The 20,762-nt window shown below is 36.1% G+C and overlaps 1 protein-coding gene across 8 annotated transcripts in view; it reads right to left on the reverse strand.

The window, feature by feature from the left end:
• The window catches only part of ATP11C (ATPase phospholipid transporting 11C), a 204,714-nt gene that overhangs the window by 67,677 nt on the left and 116,275 nt on the right, over window positions 1-20,762 (reverse strand). For 7 of the 8 annotated variants that reach the window (XR_005025386.2, XM_036888186.2, XM_036888187.2 and 4 more), the window contains 3 exons: window positions 15,412-15,501; window positions 12,974-13,054; window positions 10,984-11,091 (listed from right to left, as the gene is read on the reverse strand). Coding sequence is in view for 7 of the 8 variants with exons in the window: in XM_036888186.2 (XP_036744081.2) it covers window positions 10,984-11,091; window positions 12,974-13,054; window positions 15,412-15,501 (279 nt within the window). In the remaining variant the exon portion in view is untranslated. Of the gene's footprint in view, window positions 1-10,983; window positions 11,092-12,973; window positions 13,055-15,411; window positions 15,502-20,762 lie in introns of those variants that run through there. The other variant, XM_036888191.2, reaches the window with a different exon arrangement.

Here is a 20,762-nt window from a genome sequence, read left to right on the forward strand (position 1 = left end):
GGTATTTTAGAGGGATTGCTCTAGATGGGAGCACTCCTAAGACTAAATAGATGTCACCAGAGAAAATAAAATCACAGCAAAGAAAGCAGACCAACCAAATACTAACTAAAGGCAAAAAATAAAATCAACTACCCACAAAAGCAGTTAAAGGAAACACAAAAGAGCAGAGAATAAAACACCCAACACATAAAGAATGGAGGAGGAGGAATAAGAAGGGAGAGAAATAAAAAATCACCACACAGTGTTTATAACAGCACAATAAGTGAGTAAAGTTAGGCAGTAAGATACTAAAGAAGCTACCCTTGAACCTTTGGTAACCACAAATCTAAAGCCTGCAATGGCAGTAAGAATATATCTTTCAATAATCACCCTAAATGTAAATGGACTGAATGCACCAATCAAAAAACACAGAGTTATAGAATGGATAAAAAAGCAAGACCCATCTATATGCTGCTTACAAGAAACTCACCTCAAACCCAAAGACATGCAAAGACTAAAAGTTAAGGGACGGAAGAAGATATTTCATGCAAACAATAGGGAGAAAAAAGGCGGTATTGCAGTACTAGTACCAGACAAAATAGACTTCAAAACAAAGAAAGTAACAAGAGATAAAGAAGGACATTAGATAATGATAAAGGGCTCAGACCAACAAGAGGATATAACCATTCTAAATATATATGCACCCAACACAGGAGCACCAGCATATGTGAAACAAATACTAACAGAACTAAAGGATGAAATAGAATGCAATGCATTCATTTTAGGAGATGTCAACACTCCACTCACTACAAACGATAGATCCACCGGACAGAAAAAAAGTAAAGACACGGAGGCACTGAACAACACACTAGAACAGATGGACCTAATAGACATCTATAGAACTCTACATCCAAAAGCAACAGGATACACATTCTTCTCAAGTGCACATGGAACACTCTCCAGAATAGACCACATACTAGGCCACAAAAAGAGCTTCAGTCAATTAAAAAAGATTGAAAGTCTACCAACCAACTTTTCAGACCACAAAGGTATAAAACTAGAAATAAATTGTAAAAGAAAACAAAAAGGCTCACAAACACATGGAGGCTTAACAACATGCTCCTAAATAATCAATGGATCAATGAACAAATTGAAATAGAGATAAAAGAATATATGGAAACAAATGCCAACAACACAAAGCCCCAACTTCTGTGGGACGCAGCAAAAGCAGTCTTAAGAGGAAAGTATATAGCAATCCAGGCATATTTAAAGAAGGAAGAACAAACCCAAATGAATAGTCTAATGTCACAATTACCGAAATTGGAAAAAGAAGAACAAATGAGGCATAAAGTCAGCAGAAGGAGGGACATAATAAAGATCAGAGAAGAAATAAACAAAACTGAGAAGAATAAAACAGTACAAAAAAATCAATGAAACCAAGAGTTGGTTCTTTGAGAGAATAAACAAAATAGATAAGCCTCTAGCCAGACTTATTAAGAGAAAAAGAGAGTCAACACACATCAACAGAATCAGAAATGAGAAAGGAAAAATCATGACAGACCCCAAAGAAATACAAAGAATTATTAGAGAATACTATGAAAACCTATATGCTAAGAAGCTGGAAAACCTAGAAGAAATGGACAACTTCCTAGAACAATACAACCTTCCAAGACTGACCAAGAAAGAAACAGAAAATTTAAACAAACCAATTACGAGCAAAGAAATTGAAGCGGTAATCAAAAAACTACCCAAGAACAAAACCCCCGGGCCAGATGGATTAACCTTGGAATTTTATCAGACATACAGAGAAGACATAATAGCCATTCTCCTTAAAGTTTTCTAAAAAAACAGAAGAGGAGGGAATACTTCCAAACTCATTCTATGAAGCCAACATCACCTTAATACCAAAACCAGGCAAAGACCCCACCAAAAAAGAAAATTAAAGAACAATATCCATGATGAACATAGAGGCAAAAATACTCAAAAAAATATTAGCAAACTGAATTCAAAAAATACATCAAAAGGATCATACACCAAGACCAAGTGGGATTCATCCCAGGGATGCAAGGATGGTACAACATTCAAAAATCCATCAACATCATCCACCACATTAACAAAAAGGACAAAAACCACTTGATCATCTCCACAGATGCGGAAAAAGCATTTGATGAAATTCAACATCCATTCATGATAAAAACTCTCAACAAAATGGGCATAGAGGGCAAGTACCTCAACATAATAAAGGCCATATATGATAAACCCACGGCCAACATCATACTGAACAGCGAGAGGCTGAAAGGATTTCCTCTGAGATCGTGAACAAGACAGGGATACCCACTCTCCAGACTCTTATCTAACATAGTACTGGAGGTCCTAGCCACAGCAATTAGACAAAACAAAGAAATACAAGGAATCCAGATTGGTAAAGAAGAAGTCAAACTGTCACTATTTGCAGATGACATGATATCGTACATAAAAAGCCCTAAAGACTCCTCTCCAAAACTATTAGAACTGATATCAGAATACAGCAAAGTTGCAGGATACAAAATTAACACACAGAAATCTGTGGCTTTCCTATACACTAACAATGAACCAACAGAAAGAGAAATCAGGAAAACAATTCCATTCACAATTGCATCAAAAAGAATAAAATACCTAGGAATAAACCTAACCAAAGAAGTGAAAGACCTATACCCTGAAAACTATAAGACACTCTTAAGAGAAATTAAAGAGGACACTAACAAATGGAAACTCATCCCATGCTCTTGGCTAGGAAGAATTAATATCATCAAAATGGCCATCCTGCCCAAGGCAATATACAGATTTGATGCAATTCCTATCAAATTACCAACAACTTTCTTCAACGAACTGGAACAAATAGTTCAAAAATCCACATGGAAACATCAAAGACCCCGAATAGCCAAAGCAATCCTGAGAAGAAAGAATAAAGCAGGGGGAATCTCGCTTCCCAAATTGAAGCTCTACTACAAAGCCACAGTAATCAAGACAATTTGGTACTGGCACAAGAACAGAGCCACAGACCAGTGGAACAGAATAGAGACTCCACACATTAACCCAAACATATATGGCCAATTAACATACAATAAAGGAGCCATGGACATACAATGGGGAAATGACAGTCTCTTCAACAGATGGTGCTGGCAAAACTGGACAGCTACATGTAAGAGAATGAAACTGGATCACTGTCTAATTCTATACACAAAAGTAAACTTGAAATGGATCAAAGACCTGCATGTAAGTCATGAAACCATAAAACTTAGAAGATAATATAGGCAAAACTCTCTTGGACATAAACATGAGAAACTTCTTCATGAACATATCTCCCTGGCAGGGGAAACAAAATAAAAAATGAACAAGTGGGACTATATCAAACTAAAAAGCTTCTGTACTGCAAAAGAAACCATCAGTAGAACAAAGAGGCATCCTACAGTATGGGAGAATATATTCATAAATGGTATATCCCATAAAGGGTTGACATCCAAAATATATAAAAAGCCCACGCACTTCAAAATCAAAAAACAACTAATCCAATTAAAATATGAGCAGAGGATCTGAACAGACACTTTTCCAAAGAAGAAATTCAGATGGCCAACAGGCACATGAAAAGATGCTCTATGTCACTAATCATCAGAGAAATGCAAATTAAAACCACAATGAGATATCACCTCACACCAGTAAGGATGGCTACCATCCAAAAGACAAACAACAAATGTTGGTGAGGATGTGGAGAAAGGGGAACCCTCCTACACTGCTGGTTGGAATGTAAATTAGTTCAACCCTTGTGGAAACCAGTATGGAAGTTCCTCAAAAAGCTCAAAATAGAAATACCATTTGACCCAGGAATTCCACTCCTAGGAATTTACCCTAAGAATGCAGCAGCCCAGTTTGAAAAAGACATATGCACCCCTATGTTTATCGCAGCACTATTTACAATAGACAAGGAATGGAAGCAACCTAAGTGTCCATCAGTACATGAATGGATAGAGAAGAGGTGGTATATACACACAGTGGAATATTATTTAGTCATAAGAAGAAAACAAATCCTACCATTTGCAACAACATGGATGGAGCTAGAGGGTATTAGGCTCAGTGAAATAAGCCAGGTGGAGAAAGACAAGTATCAAATGGTTTCACTCATCTGTGGAGTATAAGAACAAAGAAAAAATTGAAGGAACAATACAACAGCAGACTCACAGAACCCAAGAATGGACTAACAGTTACCAAAGGGAAAGGGACTTGGGAGGATGGGTGGGATTGAAGGGATAAGGGGAAAAGGGGCATTACGATTAGCACACATAATGTAGGGGGGTACGGGGAAGGTAGTACAACACAGAGAAGACAACTAGTGATTCTATAGCATCTTACTATGCTGTTGGACAGTGACTGTAATGGGGTATGTGGTGGAAACTTGATAATGGGGGGAGTCTTGTAACCATAATGTTGCTCATGTAATTGTATATTAATGATACCAAAGTAAAAAAAACAAAAAGAGAGTAGTGTTTGCCAGAAGTTTGGAAGGAGGGAAAAAAATTGAATGGGTAGAGCATGGGATTTTTAGGGCTGCGAAACTAATCTGTATGATATCATAATGGTGGGTACATGTCATTGTACATTTTGTCCAAACCCACAAAATATACAGCACAATGAGTGACCCTCCCTAATTAAACTGGAAGAAAAAATACGTTGGAAGATCAATGAAATTGACCATCCTTTAGCTAAACTAAGAAAAAAAGACTCAAATAGCTAAAAAATAAAAGGTATTACAATTGATGGTACAGAAATAAAAAGTACTATAAGGCACTAGTACAACCAGTTATATGCCTACAAACAGGATACCCCAGGAGAAAAGGATGAAAACCAAAAACACACAACCTACCAAAACTGAACCGTGAACAAATAAAAAATATGAACCGACCTAAACTAGTGAGGAAATTGAAGCAGGAATAAAAAACCTCCAAAAAGAGAAAAACCCAGGACTAGATGATATAGAGAATTCTATGAAACACTTAAAGAAGAAATAAAACCAATCCTTCTCAAACTCTTCTAAAGAACCAAAGAAGAGGGAACATCCCAAACTTATTCTGAGGTTGGCATTACATTGATACCATTACCAGAAAAAGACATTACAAGAAAATTATAGCCCAATATCCTTAATGAATACAGATGCAAACATCCTACACAAAATACTACCAAACCAAATTCAACAGCATATTAAAGTGATTGTACACTATAACCAAATGTGATTTATCATTGGGATGCAATGATATAAACAAAACTCAATCGATGTGATACATAATGAGCACATAAACAATGAGCAAAAACTAAATGACCATCTGAATTGATGCAGAAAAGTATTTGGCACTGTTAAACACTCTTTCATGATAGAAACACTCAATTAAGAAGGAAGTGAAGGAAATGATCTCAACACAATAAAAGCCATAAAAGAGAAGTCCGTGGCTGACATTATACTTAATGGGGAAAGACTGAAAGCTTTTCCTCTAAGATCAGGACCATAGTAAGGATGTCTATTCCTAGTGCTACTATTCAACATTGTACTGGAAGTTCTAGCTAGAGCGATTAGACAAGAAAAATAAAGAAAAAGCATACAACTGGAAAAGAACAAGTAAAATTATCCTGGTTTGCAGATGACATTATGTGCAAAAAACCCTGAAGATTCTATTAAAAACATATTAGAACAAGCAAATTCAGCAAAGTTCACTTTTTAAAATAAAATCAACACTCAAAAATCAGTTACATTTCTATACACCAACAATGACTAATACAAAAAGGAAATAAAGAAAACAATCCCATTTACAATAGCATGAAAAAGGACAAAATATTTAGGAATAAACTTAACCAAAGAAGTTAAAGACCTCAATACTGGAAGCTACAAAGCATTGCTAAAATAAAACAAAGATAACACAAAGAAAATACAAAGAAAGACATTTCATATTCATGGATTAGAAGATGTAATATTGTTAAAATATCTATACTACCTAAATCTGCAATTTCTAATGGAATTCCTATCAAAATACCAATGGCAATTTTGCAAAAATAGAAGAAAACAATCTAAAATTCATATGGAATCTCAAGGAACCTTGAATAGCCAAATCTTAATCTTTGAAAGGAGGAACAAAAGTAGAGGTCTCATACTCCCAGATTTCAAAACATACTACAAAGGAACAGTAATTGAGGTGGTATGGCACTGGCATGAAGACAAATATATAAACCAATTAATAGCATCCAGAAATAAACTCTTGCAAAAATGGCCAAATGATTTTTAACAAGGGAACTGAGGCTGTGCAATGGGGAAAGGACAGTCTCTTCAACAAATGGTGCTGGGACAAGTTGGATATCCACATGCAAAAGAATGAAGTTGGACTCTTAATGTTACACCATATATAAAACTTAACTCAACAACAAATTTGACTGGATCTATACTGTTGGAACTCAACCAAGAATTAGGAGAAGTGCAAATTGTAGCGCTCCAAAATCTTACAACTACAGACTATTTACTGTTAAAAGAACATATGGGATGTGAACAGTGCCCAGGAATGGGTTGTTTTAATTTGTCTGATTTTTCTCAAACTATTCAAATTCAGTTAGATAATAACCATCATATCATTGATAAGTTTTCACAAATGCCTAGGGTGCCTAACTGGTTTTCTTGGTTTCACTGGAGATGGCTGGTAATTACAGGTATGCTTTGGTTATGTAACTATACTCCTATTATGTTAATGTGTGTGCGCAATTTAAGTAGTAGCTTAAAATCTATACATGCTGAAGTTACTCTACAAGAAGATATGTCAAAGAAATAATCAATCTTCCCATGTTTTCTCCCGCCTGCTACTTCTATAGCTTTTCTTCTTCCTTCCTAATTACAACGAATTCTTAAATAGAATTCGTGCCTCATATCAAATTTACCGAGTATCATAACTCCTCCAAGTGGTAAAGATACCTCAAGACAAATGCTGGGCATAGAAGCCACAGGGCATAAATATGCAAAGAAATAAAAAGCTAACCATTTCAAACAATAAGGCTTCTCTCTCACTTACCAACTTAACATTTCCCTGTATGGCCCCGGAAGATGACTGGTTAGCCAGAGACGGGTAAGATTCCTCAAGGGAGGAACAACCTAAGACAGGCACAGTCGCAGGGGGGTCATCAGGTGAGAAATTGGGGATCAACAGAGGTGAGGCTTAGAACCTCACCCTCCCTGTTCTGAGAGAAATCTTCTGCATATGTGGATGTTTTATTGCCCTTGTCTAGCTTGGATTAACACATAGTCTACAGGCACACACCTGATCATCTACATTTGCTCTCTTACAACACTAAACTATGTTTTCTACCTTTATGTTGTATCTACCTACCACTTCAGCATTTTATTAAAAATAATAAAGAGAGAAATGTGGTATCCACATATAAATCAAGTATAAAAATCAAATGTGTATTCATATTTGAACTGACTGTTTATAGTTCATAATGCATGAGCAAAACCAAAAGTTTCTGTGATGACTGCCCTTGTACTGTTCACCATGTAACTTATTCACTATGTAAGAATTTGTTCTCCATGTAAGAACTTGTTCGTTATGCTTCAGAAGATTGGAGACTGACGAAAATTAGGCTTGGGGTGGATTAATGATTGTGCATTGAGCATTGACTCCCCTATACAGAATTTTATGGTTGTTAACAACCATTTGATCAATAAATATGAGAGATGCCCTAACAACAACAACCAAAAAAAAGTACACACTTCCAATTGTAAAATAAATAAGTAACCGGGATGTAATGTATAGCATAAGGAATATAGTCAAAATATTGTAACAACTTGGTATGGTGATAGCTGGTACCTAGAATTATCATGTATATAAATGTTGAATCACTGTGTTGTACACCTGAAACTAATGTAATGTAATACTGTGTGTCAACTACCCTTCAATAAAAAATAATTATCTAAAAAAAAAAAAAAACAACAACAACAACAACAAAAAAAACTTAACTCAAAATGATTTTAAGACCTAAATGTAAGACCCAACCTATTATAATCCTAGAAGAACATGAGGGTAAAGCTTTGGGATAGTGCATCTGGCAGTGACTTCATGGACATACACCAAAAGCACAGAAAAAAAATCAAAATTAGAAATAGGAATAAATGAAATCTAAAAACTTTGCACCAAAGGAAACAATCAACAGAGTGAAAGGCAACCTATAGAATTGGAGAAAATATTTGCAAATTATTTATCTGATCAGAGTTTAATATCCAGAATATATAAAGAACTTCTACAATTAAACAAAAACAAATACATTTTAAAAATGTTAAAAGGACTTGAATAGACATTTCTCCAAAGATATACAAATGGCCAATAAGCACATGAAAAGGTGCTCAACATCACTAATCACTAGGGAAATGCAAGTCAAAACCACAATGAGATATCACCTCATACCCATCAGGATGACCACCATCAAAATAATGAAAACAACAGATGCTGGAAAGGATTTCAAGAAGTTGAAATTCTTGTGCACTCTAGGTGCAAAGGCTAAGTGGTGCATCCATTATGGAAAACAATACGGGAGTTACTCAAAAGATTTTACATAGAATTACCATATGATTCAGCAATTCTACTTCTAGGTAAATATCTAACATAATTCAAAGCAGGACTTTGAAGAGATATCAGTTTACTTGCGACATTATTCACATAGCCAAGAGGTGGAGGCAATCCCAATGTCTATCAACAGATGGATTAATGAAGAAAATGTAGTATATGTACACAATGGAATATTATATAGCCTTAAAAAGAAGGAAATCTTGTCATATGCTACAACATAGATGAACCCTGAAGACTTTATGCTAAATAAAATAAGCCAGTCACAAAAGGACTGTATGATTCCATTCATCGGATGAATCTTGCTAAAGTAGTCAAAGTCATAGAAACAGAAAGTAAAATGATATTTACCAGGGACTGGAGGAAAGGGGAAATAGTGCTTAGTGGGCACAATTTCAGTGTTTTACAATATGGAAAAGGTTCAGAGATTTGTTGTATAATAATGTGAATATACTTAACACTACTGAGCCGTACACTTAAAAATGGTTAAGATGGTAAATTTAATATTTTTCCATGGTAACAAAATAAAAACAAATAATATCTTGAGACTCAGATAAAATATTTGTAAAACACACATCTGACAAAGGATTGTAATTCAACATATACAAAAAAAAACCTCTTAAAACTCAACAATGAGAAAATGAGCACTCTAAAAAATGTGCATAAGACCTGAATAGGTATCTTACCAAAGAAGACACTTAGATGGCAAGGAAACATGAAAAAATGTTCAACACATGTCATTAGGGGACTGCAAGTTAGAACAAAAATGAGATACCACTACACACCTATTAGAATTGCTAAAACCCAGGACACTGACAACAAATGCTGACCAGGAATGTGGAGCAACAGGAACTCATTCACTATTGATGGGAATGCTCTATGGAACAGCCACATTGCAGACAGCTTGGCAGTTTCTTACAAAACTAGACATGCTCTTATCATACAATCCAGTAATCACACTCCTTGGTACCTACCCAAATAAACTGAAATCTTATGTCCACACAAAAATCTGCACATCGATGTTTACTCCAGCTTTATTCATAATTGCCAAAACTTAGAAGCAACCAATATGTCCTTAGTAGGTGAACACATAAACTGATACAACCAGACAATGGAGTATTATTCAGTACTAGTAAGAAATGAGCTATCAGGCCATGGAAAAACATGCAGGAAACTTAAATGCGTATTACTAAGTGAAAGAAGTCAATCTGAAAATGTTATACTGCGTAATTCTGACTATGTGATATTATGGACAAGGTAAAAACATGGAAACAATAAAAAGATTAGTGGTGGCTTGGGGTTGGAGGAAGAGAGGAATGAGTAGATAAAGCAAAAGGATGTTTAGGGCAGTGAAACAATTCTGTATGATATGTAGTGGTGTATACATGTCATTACACATTTTTCTAAGCCCCTAGAATGTAGGAGAGTGAACCATAATGTAAACTATGAACTTTGGGGGATAATGATGTGTCAGTGTAGGCCTACTGATCATAACAAATGTTTCATTCTGGTGGGGGATGGTGATAGTGAGGGAGTTTGTACCTGTGTGGACACAGGGGGTATATATATGTGAACTCTGTACTTTCTGCTCAATTGTGCTGTAAACCAAAAATTGCTCTAAAAAGTAAAGTTTATTATTAATTAAAATAAAATCTGTTGGGAAAAGAATTTCATTTGATGTAGAGAAGTCCAAACTCTTATTGACAGGGATCTTATTGGGTAATAAGTAATGATTAATTTGAACAAAAAGTTAAATTGCCTAAAATATTAAAAAATAGTAATACCTTGGAACTCTTATACATTGTTGGTAGAATATAAAATGGTACAGCTGCTGTGGAAAATAGTTTGGCAGTTCATGAAAAAGTTAAAACAAAGAAAGGCTCAGCAATTCTACTCCTAGGTATATATCCAGAAGAACTGAAAACAGGTGTTCAAATAAAAATTTGTATATGAATGTTCATACCAGCAATATTCATAATAGGCAAAAGGTGGAAAAAATCCAAATGTCCATCAACAGAGGAATGGATAAACGAACTGTGGTATAGCCATGCAAATGATTATTTGGTCATTAAACATACATGCTACCACATGAATGGTCCAGATACCAAAGGCCACATAGTATATGATTCCATTTATTTGAAATATCTAGAATAAATAAATCCAGAAACAGGAAGATTAGTGGTTGCCAGGGCCTGGGGGAGGGAGGAATATGGTACCACTGCTTAATGGCTATGGGGTCATCATTTGGGGGTGATGAAAATGTTGGAACTAGATAGCTTTGATGGTTGCACAACATTGCGAATGTACTAAATGCCATTTAATATGTTTTAAAATAGTATTTTTACCACAATAGAAAAGAATGAAGTATAAAAATTAGTACCTTGATTTTTTCACTCTCTTTTCGTACTCGCTGTGCATTTTCAATAATGTAAACAGTGCTCTTGTTGACTTCATTGTCAGCTCTGTGTCTCAGCCAATCTTCATATCCCTAGAAGGATAAAAATAACTATAGTCAATCTCACATAATGAATTAAAGTTTTAATAAATTTCTCTAACTCCCTCCACGAGTCATCAGTAAGAAATTTATACAGTATTAATTTCAACTCAGAATGCTAAAGAGACAACACTGCACGTTTTTTTCAACACTGTACATTTTTACAGCAAAAACTAAGTTATGCTTTCAAAATACCCCTTAGGTAAATAGCTTTATTATGTTAAAAGGTTGCTCCACTCTACAGACAAGTATTCAGGGGAAAGAGGCATCAGAGCCTTAATATTCTTTAACTACGAAGGACTATGTTTTATTCAAATTCTACCATCATCCAAGTTAATGTTAATTTTTTCTCCTTTTTAATTTGAAAATTTGTTTTCTGGCTTATATTTTCTTACAAACAGGTCACTTAAATATATTCTTCTGTAATAGTCTGTTGGAGTCCTCATCTCTAAGGAAATATAATTCCTCCCCAGGGACAGAGAATAGAAAAGGCAATATAGGATTATTTTGGCAGAGAATCTCTGGTAAGTTTTAGATATCAACAGTTAAACATTTCCATCGACCTAGTGGAAAATAAAATATGAACAGGTATTCATTTTCTTAGAGTTAAAGGTAATCAGGGAAAGGTCTAATGGCTCATTTTTCTTTGGGCTTTTTGTCTAGAGTAACTTTAAGCCAAAAGAACTAAGGAAGGAGGATATTCATTGCTTTGAACATGAACTCTCTTTTTTGTATCACTTTGTTTTTTTCTTTATAATACTGCCTGTACCTTTCCAAATATAACTGTTTGAAAAATCTTTTGATCGCTTTCCCCTTTTTTTCTTAGGTGCTATATATTCATTCCTGTTCTGTCCATACCTCTTTATGACAATGCTAGGCTATAAACTATCTATGGCATTTTCTGTGACATCAGTGAGGAAAGAAAGGTCCAAACATGAACTACTGTTAGAAGTAAAATGAATTAGTAAGAGCTTCTGAAAACCATACAGGCTATTCTGGGAATAACCAATTCTATGATGTTAAAGAAAACAATCCTAATGGCCTAAGGGGAAAGAACATTCCAAAAGTCTTTATTTAGCAACCAAACACTTGATAAAATATTATTGTAGTTCCTGGTAGTCAAGATAGAAGACCAGATAACACAAGGGGAAAAGACAACCTTGTTCCCAATAATGTAAGCAGACCTTCATTTTGGAAGTTTTCTGGGACACTTTTACAGCACTTTGATTAAGTACTGTCTAAAAGTACATTCTGTAATTAGCTAGGTCCTGTGGATTGTCCCAGTACATGATAACATTGCTAACCCACTCCTCTACCTCCAGTTTCTATTTTCAATTTCATCTGGAATTTTTCAAATGTACTCTCATATAAAATGCTCAAAATACTTCAAAGACAACAGCATCACAAACTGTGTTTTTTGTCAACTTTGATAAGAAATAAGAATAAAAGTTTCCTCTACCTACAACGCCCTTTGGCAACATCAGAAAAAAAAAAGGAACTGAAGTATTTATGTTCTAAGTTCTATGTTGTAGGCAACAACAAAAAAAGTCCCCTAGAATGTGAATTTTTCAGACAGACACACCAAACTGAGAAAATTAACGTACATTAAAAACAAGCCTCTCATTTCCTGACTGAGTTGCACCTTCTACCTGCTTTCTTTAAGGGTTACATCCCTATACACAAATAGGAGGAAAAGAGCAAAGAAATTAAGGATATACCTTACAACCATTTTACTATGTTTCTAATAGGAACCAGATATAAATTAAATCCACCAAGGATACTGCCCAATCTATATAAATATGAAAAGAACCTTTGACAATGAAATTCAAACTATATAGGACTGAAATGCAGGCCTAATTGTAATTAAGAAAGTTACCTGCTTGATGGCTGTAACAGTTATAACAAAGAAAAGTGGAAGTCCACTGGTAACTGGGCTAGTTGGTGTGTCTACTGTGACCTAGGTAAAGAAATTAAATTGACTGTAAAATGAATATGAACCATTAATTCATATGCAGCAATTACATGCTACTAATGTTTCAGATAAAAATGCAGATATATTCTGGTAGCAGGTTGAACATTAACTTTCATTAAAACAAAAGAAATCCACAAACTAATTAGTTTAAGGAAAAAGTTTTAAATTCAGGCTTACTTTCATCCCAGCTTAAATTAACCCCTTTACTGAAATATAGCCATTCATTTACCATTTATTTGTTGAGAAACATTCTGTCAGTATCTGTGCTATTTTCAGTCACGGTCGAGAGACGCTGCTTTAAGCAAGATGGTGAAAAGTCCCTACCCTAATAAAGCTGGCAGCTTACAGGGAAAATAGGAAATTAAAACAAATGAAACACTGAAACCCGAAGAGTAAATAGAAGTTAACTAGATGAAGGGGGGCTTTCCAGGCCTAGTAAACAGTGTATACAAAATCTTTAAGGTAGGAGGGAATGTGGTACATAAAGAAATAAAAGAAGCTAATGGCAAGACTGTGGTGTGAGATGAGGCTGGAGAGGGAGATAGGTGCCAGATGAAGGAGGATAAGAGTTCTTTCCTTATCCCACAAACAGTGGGAAATAACAAGCTTTTAGGCAGGGAGAGAGGTCAAATGAACAGAATGACATTTTGAAAAGATCATTTTCACTGCTTGGTGGAAAATGGAATGCAAGGGAACAAGGGTGGAGGCAGGGAGTCCATTTAGGAGGCTACTGCTGTCAACTGGGGTAAAAGATAAAAAAAAACATGATGGCTTAGATAAGAGTGGTAGCGGCACACATGGAAAGAGCTTTCAGAGATACTTAAGAGGCAAAAATGACAGGACTGGCAAGGAATTTCTTCTAAGAGGTGATTAAAATGTCTTCCAAGTGCCTACTAACATGTTTGAGTGGATGTTGTTGTTTACTACAACAGGAAATACTGGAAGAGAGCAACTGAGAGAGAGAGAGAATTATGAGTTCTATCTGCTCTCACAACTCATTGACTCTCATCTCTAACCCCCAACCAAGCCTTCTCCTACCCCACATCCTATGCTGTCTGTACACAGAGGCTTTTGCATGGCTCTGTGCTTCCATGCACAGACTGAGATACCAGTTCGGCATTCTTCACCAGGTAAACTCCCTCTAATCCTTCAAGGCTCAGTTCAGAGACTGCCTATTCTTTAAAGCCTTCTCAAGCTCATCCTGGGTAGAAAAAAATAACTTCCACTGAACCATAGCATTTTGTTCATGCTACTCTTAGAACTTTTACAACATTAAATTAAATGACACATGACTGTCTTCAACATAACTTCCTTAAGAACAGAAAAGCTGTACCTTGATCTATCATACCTGCTAAAATCTTTGTTACCTGGACTACTGCATGGCACAAAGTGGGTGCTTGGTATGTGTGCTGAATTCAACTGAAATGCACTGTTTGCCAAGTGGAATGACTTGTGTGAGCATAATCCTCTATGTAGTTTATTTTATGCTGTTCTGTATGGCATCTTACCGTGGATCTAGAGGAGCTCCTTTTCAAATGCCCCATCATTCAAGACTGACATTGACTCTTTGCCATAGTACAACCCAGACTGATTTTAAATAGCAGGGCTAAATTCAATTACAGCACCATTTACTCAAAGCCTCAAAGCAGATAAGCAGAACCACTTAACATCAACAAAACATTTGAGCAATTTTACTGGGATGTTTCTGCTTCATTTAAAAAAAATGAAATGAGAAAAAAAAAAGTACTTTCACTGTAGTAAAATATTAAGGGGGTAATTTTGGTGAGGGAGAGATTTTAATGGCTTATAGACTTAAAGATGGAAGAGGCAATTTAAAATGTCTAAAATTTAAAACGCAAACATTAGCAAGAACACAGAAAAGCAGACTGATCTACTAGGCTTTTGCCCTTAAAGTAAACAAATGAGGAACAGCAAAACTTGTTATCACATAGAAAAGTGATAAATTTTCAATTGAGCTGAAACTGGTGTTTAACAAAATAACTTTTAATTTGAACTATTTTCAATTCTGATAAAGACCATTATATTTAATGACATATGATATATGTTCTCCTAGGATGAACAAAGATCTGAAGTTCATGGAAGTTTTTAAAAAAAGTAACAAAGTCTCAACAACTTTTCTAGTAAAAAAGCTACTTTAGAAATATATAAAATCATATAAATCTTGAAATGTAGTGTGAGAACTTTAAAAAGTACTTTTAAAAACTAAATACTTTAAAATAAGCCCTGAAGCATCTTTTCAATCACAGGTTAGAAATGGATTGAAAGTTTGCTTGAAGTAAGAAAGTTTCTAAAAGTGGAGTAGCTGTTTATGAAGCTCTTACCTGTACAAGGAAAATGATGAGAAAATAAAAATTTGCAATTCTTCTAAACTGTTCAAACAGATTCTTTGGGAGGAAATTCCAAAGTGTATACTGTTAGGGAGGAAGAAAAAAGGTATTATTAGAAAGGAAGCTTGAAAAAGTCCTAATAATAATAACTCACAGGAGCCCAGACTGTCACAAACTTTGAAAACATGTTTAAACCTAAACCTTGTACTTATGAATAAGCATATACTTAGAGGTATGCTATATAAACACCTTTTTCAGGAATGAGGTTTTCACTATGAGCATTACAACTAGGCCATCCTATATCTGTGCTTTCCTTGACCCGATATAAGTTAGGTTCCTTGTTATGTGTTCTCATATTATCCTATACTTCATTAATAGCACTCATGACAGAGAATAATTATCTTTGTGGGTACCTTTTATTAAAAGTTTCTCCTTGAATAGGCAATGAGTTTTGTAAGGACAGGCTAGTTATGTTTTTCTTTCTTTTCCCTCAACACCTAGCACAATTCCTGACACAAAGTAGACAACCAATAAATCAGTTGGATGAATGAATGAATAAATTAATTTCTTTGGCTCAGCCAACCTCTGGAGTCTTGTTCAACATTGCCAATATAACTCCATCTCTATCATGACCTCCCACCTCCATGACAGCTGAGGTATACACATAAACCCTGGGTCATAGAGAGCTTTCACTTTAAACAACACACACCACCCTAGAAATAGGTAAAAGTTGAAATGCTAAATTGCACATGGGTAAGAGGACAGCACTCTTGGACCAACTGTTGAATTGCATAAATTTGCTTCTCACTGATACCTTAAGCTCAAAGAGTGGGTCATTTAAAAATCACAAGAAGTTTGAATTTCTAGATGTCTTACTAAAGAAGACCAGAAACCAGAATGAAATGTTTCCTAAACTAACTATCTAAATTTATACTTGAATGGTCTTCATGCCAAGTATCTCTGTGATGTGAAGAAATAGCCATTAACTAAGGTAAGGTAGCTGAAAGGCCAAAGTCACAGAGTACGACACAGCATATGGGATTTTACTACTAATTCCTCTTTGAAAGGCTTATGGGCTCAAGGTTCAGGGAATCCCAAGAATGAAGATGAGTGGAGGCAAACATTCAGTGAAGCAGCTGCATTACAACTTACAACCAACAGCCAGCCTCCAAGGTTCTTACCCCAGGATTCATGAAAATTTTCCAGGAAGCCCATTCAAAATGAAGTATAGAATTGTGTGTGGATGTGCATCATTTGGAAGAGAGTACACACTTTTCATCAGATTCCCAAGGTAACTTATGACCCAAAATAAAAGGGATCAAAACCACTGATTCAGACACATTAAAGCTGATATAGTCCAGATCAGCATTTAAATTGTCCCAATTACGATCAATTTTCTAAAACAATAAGCTAAACCCCAAAAATAGGCTAGCTGTTGAACTTCTGTCTTGTTGACCCTTCTGTTACTTAAGATAATTTTAATTAAACAAACAAACATAAAGGACTGTTAGAGTCCTCTATGGGGTGTTAACACATCAAAGGGGAACATTTTTGTTGTTTCTAGGCCCTCACTGTTCATTTACCAATGTTTTAACTTAGTAAATGAACTGTTTAATTGGGAACTCTGGTTATTCCCTTTATAGGAAACTACTGCCTAATGCCCTCTTTTTTCCTAAATCAGGTCTTGAGCTGCTAAGAATTAACTTTCTTAATTCAAAGGAGGGAGTTTGAAGTGACTCTCAGCTTCCAGAGTCTGTTATTTTAATTTAAACAAAAGAAAGCTTTAGAACATTACTTGTTTTTATCCAAAGTCCAAAACATTTACAATTTACCATTAAAAATGCTGATGGGAAAGCTAAAGCCCCAATTAACTTGTTCTAATGTGTCTGAATACATCAAAAGAGAAAAGAGAGCAGTTAAAAGATGTAGCGACTATTTAAAGTAACTATTAAAATTAATAGCCAATTGCAAATGAGCTATCAGAAGGAGCATGGACTTATTCTAACTACTAGGATTTGGATGCAATGGAACAAAATAAATACACTTTAAGATTAATTGGTGACTGAGATTAAAGATGGTGGTGTGAGAGGTGAGACAGACTTCCTCCTAAAACTACATATAATACAAAATATAATTAATACAACTAATCCTGAAAGAGCAACAGGAAAGAAGGCTGTGCCAGACTGCACACACCTGGAGAAAAGAACAGACCTCACGGAACAGGGTAATGTACCAAAGCCATGACCCAGCAGGACCCAAGTCCTTCCCCCAACCCAGCTCACTGGCAGGAGGAAGAGAAACAGAGTGGGGAGGGAGTGAAGGCCTGGGACTACTGAACACCTAGCCCTGGAGATGTGCTCCGGGACCACAAACCTACACTGCATGGTGCTCTGGTGATTAGTGGGGTTGGAAAGCTAAGACAAGTGAAACACCTGGAGAGACTGAGATTCCAGCTGCTTGTGGAAAACAGGGATCCATATCCGGCTGATCTGGGTGGGCAGTCTAAGACACTTCCTAAAAGCAACAGGGATGCTAATGGGGCAAGAATTGCACAGAGCTTACTGTTCAGGAGAAAGGACAGGTACCCAAAATTGTCTGGGTGCACTCGGCCAAGCAGATTGGGAACTTTCACGATCTTCAGGCGTTCCATCCCCCTAACTGGCTATGCAGCTCGAAGGCCCCCTACTGTGATACACAGCCTGTGCCTTCCTCCCGGCCAGCCCGCACCTGGCTCACAAACCGGCAAACCCTGCCCTGGTGTCAGGCCAGCCAGAGGGAAGCTCCACCTACAGCAGTTACAAATGCAAAGCATAGAGGTTTACATCTGTGTGTTCAGCCCAATGGTTCTGGCACTGGGACAGCATAGCAACCAGGAAGCAAGAAATAGTTCTTTCCAACCCCCAGGCACCAGCACCACTCCCCTGTGACCCCTGAAATTGCTCCAGGGGCTGAGCAGTTCCAGAGAGTAAGGCTTCTGGGAACTAGAGGGTGCCACATACAAATATGAAACCTCAAAGGAACCTGGTTCAAAGCAAAAATCTCAAAAACACCAGAAAAAGTGGCGAGTGAGACTGAACTAATCAATCTTCCTGAAAGAGACCTCAAAATAAAAATCATAAACATGCTCCTGGAGGTAAAGAAAAATATTCAGAAACTCAGGAACGAATTTAGGACAGAGATCCAGTCACTGAGGAACAAACTAGAGGGTTTAAAAAGCAGATTAGATATGGTGGACGAGATGATAAATGAAATGGAAATTAGAGAAGAGGAATATAAAGAAGCTGAGGCACAGAGAGAAAAAAGGATCTCTAGAAATGAAAGAATACTGAGAGAACTGTGTTACCAATCCAAACAGAACAATATTCATATTATAGGGGTACCAGCAGAAGAACAGAGTGAAAAATGGAGAGAAAGTGTCTTTGAGGAACTAATTGCTGAAAAATTCCCCAATCTGGGGAAGGAGATAGTCTCTTAGACCATGGAGGTGCACAGATCTCCCAACACAAGGGACCCAAGGAGGACTACACCAAGACATATAATAATTAAAATGGCAAAGATCAAGGATAAGGACAGACTGTTAAAAGCAGCCAGAGAGAGAAAAAAGATCACATACAAAGGAAAACTCATCAGGCTATCATCGGACTTCTCAGCAGAAACCTTACAGGCCAGAAGGGAGTGGCATGATATATTTAATGCAATGAAGCAGATGGGCCTCGAACCAAGAATCCTCTAACCGGCAAGATTATCATTTAAATTTGAAGGAGGGATTAAACAATTTCCAGATAAGCAAAAGCTAAGAGAAATGACCTCCCACAAACCATCTCTACAGTGTATTTTGGAGGGACTGCTATAGACGGAAGTGTTCCTAAGGTTAAATAGCTGTCACCAGAGGTAATAAAAAGGGATAGACAAAGCGTACAGAATATGATACCTAACACATAAAGAATGGAGGAGGAAGAAAAGGAGAGAAAAACAAAAAGAACCTTTAGATTGTGTTTGTAATAGCATACTAAATGAGTTAAAGTTAGACTCTTACAGAGTAAGGAAGTTACCATTGAACCTTTGGTAACCACAAATCTAAAGCGTATAATGGCAGTAAGTACATACCTATCAATAATCACCCTGAATGTAAATGGTCTGAATACACCAATCAAAAGATGTAGAGTCACTGAATGGATTAAAAAAACAAGACCTGTCTATATGCTGCCTACAAGAGACTCACTTCAAACCCAAAGACATACACAGACTAAAAGTGAAGGGATGGAAAAAGATATTTCAGGCAAACAATAGGGAGAAAAAGTAGGAGTTACAGTACTTGTATCAGGTAAAAAAGACTTCAAAACAAAGAAAGTCACAAGAGACAAAAGACATTACATAATGATAAAGGGGTCAGTCCAACAAGAGGATATAACCATTATAAATATCTATGCACTCAACACAGGAGCACTTACATATGTGAAACAAATACTAAAAGAATTAAAGGGGGAAATAGAATGCAATGCATTCATTTTAGGAAACTTCAATGCACCACTCACTCCAAAGGACAGATCAACCAGACAGAGAAAAAGTAAGAAGACAGAGGCACTGAACAACTTATTAGAACAGATGGACCTAACAGACATCTACAGAATACTCCACCCAAAAGCAGCAGGATACACATTCTTTTCAAGTTCACATGGAACATTTTCAAGAATAGACGATGTACTAAGCCACAAAAGAGCCTCAGCAAATTCAAAAAGATTGAAATTGTACCAACCAGTTTCTCAAACCACAAAGGTATGAAGCTAGAAATAAATTATGCAAGGAAAACGGAAAAGCCCGTAAACACATGGAGGCTTAACGATATGCTCCTAAATAACCAATGGATCAATGACAAAATAAAAACAGAGATCAAGCAATATATGGAGACAAATGACAACAATAATTCAACACTGCAAAACCTGTGGGATGCAGCAAAGGCCGGCCTAAGAGGAAAGTATATTGCAATACAGGCCTACCTCAGGAAAGAAGCACAGTCTCACATGAACAGTCTGAACTCACAATTAATGAAACTAAAAAAAGAAGAAGAAATGAGGCCCAAAGTCAGTAGAAGGAGGGACATAATAAACATTAGAGCAGAAATAAATAAAATCGAGAAGAATAAAACAATAGAAAGAATCAATGAAAGCAAGAGCTGGTTCTTCGAGAAAATAAACAAAATAGATAAACCCCTAGCAAGACTTATCAAGGAAAAAAAGAGTATCTACACACATAAACAGAATCAGAAATGAGAAAGGAAAAGTCACTACAGACACCACAGAAATACAAAGGTTTATTAGAGAACACTATGAAAAATTATATGGTAA

The sequence above is a fragment of the Manis pentadactyla genome, chromosome X (genome assembly GCF_030020395.1).
Source record: "Manis pentadactyla isolate mManPen7 chromosome X, mManPen7.hap1, whole genome shotgun sequence".
Taxonomy (NCBI): Eukaryota; Metazoa; Chordata; class Mammalia; order Pholidota; family Manidae; genus Manis; species Manis pentadactyla.